Source organism: Panulirus ornatus, chromosome 64, assembly GCF_036320965.1.
Source record: "Panulirus ornatus isolate Po-2019 chromosome 64, ASM3632096v1, whole genome shotgun sequence".
NCBI classification, from domain to species: Eukaryota; Metazoa; Arthropoda; class Malacostraca; order Decapoda; family Palinuridae; genus Panulirus; species Panulirus ornatus.
In genome coordinates, this window is record NC_092287.1 from 23,405,387 (window position 1) to 23,411,386 (window position 6,000).

Consider the following 6,000-nt stretch of genomic DNA (forward strand, 5'->3'; position numbering starts at 1 on the left):
CACACACTTGTGGGACGTAGCCAGCTTCCTAAGCGCTGTGCAATCACCCATCTCCCCCAAGAGGGGGAGGAATCATTATACAAGAGGGTTAATATACACACATACATTAATAACATTTTCCTACAACCCTAGACCCCTTTTCCAATAATGGTCCTGGGATTATAACCGCAGGACCTGCCATGCAGTGTCTCATGCAGGGAAACGGAATGATGATTCTACTCTTGGTCAAATGATGGTAATACAGCCTAGCTAAAAGACTTAACTCTCACCGTAACCTCTTACAAGCGGAATCCGATTTATATATATATATATATATATATATATATATATATACATATTTTAAATATATATAATACATATATATATATATATATATATATATATATATATATATATATATATATATATATTATATATATTATATATATATATATATATATATATATATATATATATATATATATATATATATTCTCATAAGTTACTAAATAAGACTGTGATTATTTTTTGTGTGTATTGTCTTACGGGTAGAGTTTTTCACTCATATTGCACTCTCTAACACGAGTGTGTATATATGTCTTAACTCCTGTGTATGTATGATACACTCACACACACCTGCTTAAACAAACAAGACATGAGTATACAACCATGATGATTATTGTGTTCATTTATCTGGTCACGTAATATCCTAACATACCCTCATAATACATTGTAAATACCCTTGTTAACTATAGGAGGGCGTGCAGAGCGACGTCTGCCCCGGATCAGGTTAGGCCACAGTATCATGGCCACAAGTCAGACGGCCTGGCCAAGTGGCCGGGCCGGGCCACACCGGGCCACACCAAACCATCGCCTTACCTTCAACGTTCTCGGTGGCCAGGATAATGATGGTCTTGACGGCGGGGATGGCCCAGGCAGCCAGGTGGAACCAGGCCGAGTTGTTCTCGATGGCCTCGTGGCTCCACTTGAGTCCTGCGGCCAGGAACCAGGTCAGCGTCAGCACCACCCACCATATAGACGCCGCCATGGAGAAGAAGTAGAGGGTCATGAAGACGATGGTGCACCACTCCCGGTCGACGCCCTGGGTGATGGTGCGTATCATGTGGTCCCGCAGTTCGGGCAGGGACTGCGGCGGGTCCCACGGGTTGTTGCAGGCCACACGGTCCCCCTGGACCAGGCCCACGACGTACGTGGCCGCTATGAACCAGTAGCACATGCTGATGAAGATGATGGGCCGCTCGGGGTAGCGGAAGCGGCGCACGTCGGCCAGGAAGGAGGCGACGGTGAAGGTGGTGGAGGCCAGGCACACGGCCGCCCACCCTCCCACCCACTGACGCGAGAACTGCAGTTCCTCCTCGTCGAAGAACATGCCGTTGCAGGGCGCGCCGCAGTCGCCCACCTCCACACCCCCGACCCGCAGCTTGTACTCCAGCTGCTTGGGCACTCTGAAGTGCGTGGGGCACTGGAAGTCCTTGCCGGAGTACTGAGGTACGATGGTGGGTCGGGAGGAGGGTGGGTGGGGAGCGGTGTTGTTCTCCCCGACACACAGTTCCTCCTGGGGACCCACCGGGAACTTGTTACAGTCTAGGGACTCGGGCCACTGGAAACCGAATTTGTTCATGAGGTCCTCGCACCCGTCCTTGGCCGAGAGACAGAGGTGTCGGCAGGGGGGGAGCGGCCTGTCCAAGATGGTGCAGACGGGAACGTACACGCTGCACAGGAAGAAGTGCAGGTCCTGCGAGCACTGCACCTTCACCAGCGGGAAGAACTGGTGCACCTCCATGCCGGCCTCCTCCTGCGTGTGGTGGTTGAGGAGGTTGGGCATGATGGTGGTGTTGTACTGGATGTCCTTACATAAAGTGATGGTGATGGGTTCACACCGGTCATGGCGGGGGAGCATGTCCTGGTCCGAGATGTGTTCCACCCGCCCTTGCCCCAGCCGCGTCCCACCACCGCGGCCGCCACTCATCTGGGCCGCACAGAGCGTGGTGGCCCCCAGCAGCAGCAGCAGCAGTACCTTGCAGCAGCTACAGCAGGAGGAGGAGGAGGAGGAGGAGGAGGGTGTTGTAGCCGTGACCCGCGGAGAGGCAAACCTCCCCACAGCAACCGACACTGCCGCCATGCTGTGAAATCACGCTCCAATATCTCACTCCCCGCTCGCCTTCGGTTCCTACCACTCCAGAGCACTGATCTTCCTCCTTTAAATCATTCAGACATATCAACTATTCCTCACATGATCCACAGTATAAGGCGACCACACACTCTTCAGCACCAGAGGGCGACTCTCCCTCCCCTCACAGCGTACGTATACCAACTGAAGTTCCTGTTGTTATTTTCCCGAGCACCGAATTCTTGAGTTGCCATGTCGTGACAAGATAACTTTCTTTTCTGCGTCCTATGAATTGTTTTGTGATGTATTTAACCACCTCAGCATTACGGGATAATCATACCAAATATCCTTATCTATATCAATTACGATAAAAATACATAAAAGCCGTTTAATTGTGATATTCAAAAGTCAGATACAATTATGGTTCTTGATTTCTCACCTCGACTCCCATTGGATGATGGTGCCGAAATGGGCTGTGAGCAGCTCCGTGATTGGCGGGATTCCATACGCGGACCAATAGCAGGCCAGGAGGACGATGCGTTTGGCGCTCAAGTTAAACACCAGGCAGGTGTTTTGTTTTCCTTGATTACCCCGAGATGAAAAATGGGGTAGTCGTAACCCATTACAACACAGAATTATTTCTCCATGAAATTATCCCCCCCCCCCCACCACCACCAATATATTACAGTTACCCTTAAGTAATGGTATATTTCCACCACTACATCCTCTCTGTTGCCACTACGATAGCGTCTCCTCCACCACAATATTATCCACCCCCCCAACCACCAGCCCCTTTACATCTCGACCACTACAGTATATCAACATAGCAGAATGGTTACCACTGCAGCAACACCTCCACTGCTACATGAACACTATACCACTACAATATCTCCTATCACCCCCCCCCCCCCGTTAGTGACGGTAATATAGTAGTGGTGATAGTGACCAAGTAGCGAAGTGTAGGGGGGGTGTCATCGCATCTATGTGCTGGTGACTGTGGTGGTTGCAATGGTGTAGTGGTTTAACCCCTCACACAAGACGGTACGTAACCCTTGTGCACGACGGTACGTAACCCTTGAGCACGACGGTACGACCCTTGAGCACGACGGTACGTAACCCTTGAGCACGACGGTACGTAACCCTTGAGCACGACGGTACGTAACCCTTGAGCACGACGGTACGTAACCCTTGAGCACGACGGTACGTAACCCTTGAGCATGACGGTACGTAACCCTTGAGCACGACGGTACGTAACCCTTGAGCACGACGGTACGACCCTTGAGCACGACGGTACGACCCTTGAGCACGACGGTACGTAACCCTTAAGCACGACGGTACGTAACCCTTGAGCACGACGGTACGACCCTTGAGCACGACGGTACGACCCTTGAGCACGACGGTGCGTAACCCTTGAGCACGACGGTACGTAACCCTTGAGCACGACGGCACGACCCTTGAGCACAATGGTACGACCCTTGAGCACGACGGTACGTAACCCTTGAGCACGACGGTACGTAACCCTTGAGCACGACGGTACGACCCTTGAGCACGACGGTACGACCCTTGAGCACGACGGTACGTAACCCTTAAGCACGACGGTACGTAACCCTTGAGCACGACGGTACGACCCTTGAGCACGACGGTACGACCCTTGAGCACGACGGTGCGTAACCCTTGAGCACGACGGTACGTAACCCTTGAGCACGACGGCACGACCCTTGAGCACAATGGTACGACCCTTGAGCACGACGGTACGTAACCCTTGAGCACGACGGTACGACCCTTGAGCACGACGGTACGACCCTTGAGCACGACGGTGCGTAACCCTTGAGCACGACGGTACGACCCTTGAGCACGACGGTACGTAACCCTTGAGCACGACGGTACGTAACCCTTGAGCACAATGGTACGTAACCCTTGAGCACGACGGTACGACCCTTGAGCACGACGGTACGTAACCCTTGAGCACGACGGTACGACCCTTGAGCACGACGGTACGTAACCCTTGAGCACGACGGTACGACCCTTGAGCACGACGGTACGACCCTTCAGCACGACGGCACGACCCTTGAACACGACGGTACGACCCTTGAGCACGACGGTACGACCCTTGAGCACGACGGTACGTAACCCTTGAGCACGACGGTACGACCCTTGAGCACGACGGTACGTAACCCTTGAGCACGACGGTACGTAACCCTTAAGCACGACGGTACGTAACCCTTGAGCACGACGGTACGACCCTTGAGCACGACGGTTCGACACTCACATAACAGTCTGAACTTACAGGCAAGATGGTCAGTCACTCATGACGTCCGTCACATCCAGCACCTACCGTCACTCATGACGTCCGTCACATCCAGCACCTACCGTCACTCATGACGTCCGTCACATCCAGCACCTACCGTCACTCATGACGTCCGTCACATCCAGCACCTACCGTCACTCATGACGTCCGTCACATCCAGCACCTACCGTCACTCATGACGTCCGTCACAAGATGATATGTGGCCCGTTTCTTCCACTTTCTTGTACAAATTTGCTTCAAAAATGCCTCAGATTTTATTCATGTACAACGCTATTACCGTGAACACGACGCTACTACCCGTGAACACGACGCTAATACCAGTGAGCACGACGCTAATACCCGTGAACACGACGCTACTACCCGTGAACACGACGCTAATACCCGTGAGCACGACGCTACTACCCGTGAACACGACGCTACTACCCGTGAACACGACGCTAATACCCGTGAGCACGACGCTACTACCCGTGAACACGACGCTACTACCCGTGAGCACGACGCTAATACCCGTGAACACGACGCTACTACCCGTGAACACGACGCTACTACCCGTGAACACGACGCTAATACCCGTGAGCACGACGCTAATACCCGTGAACACGACGCTACTACCCGTGAACACGACGCTACTACCCGTGAACACGACGCCAATACCCGTGAACACGATGCCAATACCCGTGAACACGACGCTAATACGCGTGAACACGACGCTACTAACCTTGATCATGACGCCATTAACCTTGAGCACGACGCCACTAACCTTGATCATAACGCCACTAACCTTGAACACGACGTTACTACGACCCTTGAGTATGAAGACATGACCTACAGGGATGGGTCAAAGGCTAGGCCATCATATTTAAGCCCAAGGGGCTGTACTCTAACAAGTATGTTTCTCACCTTATTGCTACACACACTCAGGCCTTATAGTCATCGTTCCTAACTTATTTTTTCCCCCCAGTCATTTATATTCATCGTCCCTAACTTATTTTCCATCATTTATAATCATCGTCCCTAACTTACTCTTCCATCATTTCTATTCATCGTCCCTAACTTATTTTCCCATCATTTATATTCATCGTCCCTAACTTATTTTCCCATCATTTATATTCATCGTCCCTAACTTATTTTCCCATCATTTATATTCATCGTCCCTAACTTATTTTCCCATCATTTATATTCATCGTCCCTAACTTATTTCCCATCATTTATATTCATCGTCCCTAACTTATTTTCCCATCATTTCTTATTTTTCCATCATCTATATTAATCGTCCCTAACTTATCTTTCCATCACTTGCCATTACTTCAAGCCTAATTACCTGAGAATGCTAGACAGGCCATGAACATTATAGCCTATCGAAATCTTTAACTATATCAACAAAAATATATCATTTCTATAATATATGGACTCCACTCTCTTATATATCAAGTCGCGAAATCTTTTACTATATTAACAAGATATATCATTTCTATAATATATAGACTCCACTCTCGTTCTTATAAATCAAGTCGTTGTCTTATGACGAGTCACTTTGCATGATCTTCGGACAAAATTCAAGATAGATGGCATCTTCGGACAA

At 50.2% G+C, this 6,000-nt stretch overlaps 1 protein-coding gene across 1 annotated transcript in view; it reads right to left on the reverse strand.

Moving 5' to 3' along the window:
• Positions 1–2,319, reverse strand: part of fz (frizzled class receptor) — a 185,372-nt gene extending 183,053 nt beyond the window's left edge. The window contains exon 1 of the mRNA XM_071657209.1: positions 859–2,319. Coding sequence (XP_071513310.1) covers positions 859–2,122 — 1,264 coding nt within the window. The 5' untranslated portion in view covers positions 2,123–2,319. The remainder of the gene's footprint in view (positions 1–858) is intronic.
• Between the last annotated feature and the right edge of the window lie 3,681 nt (positions 2,320–6,000).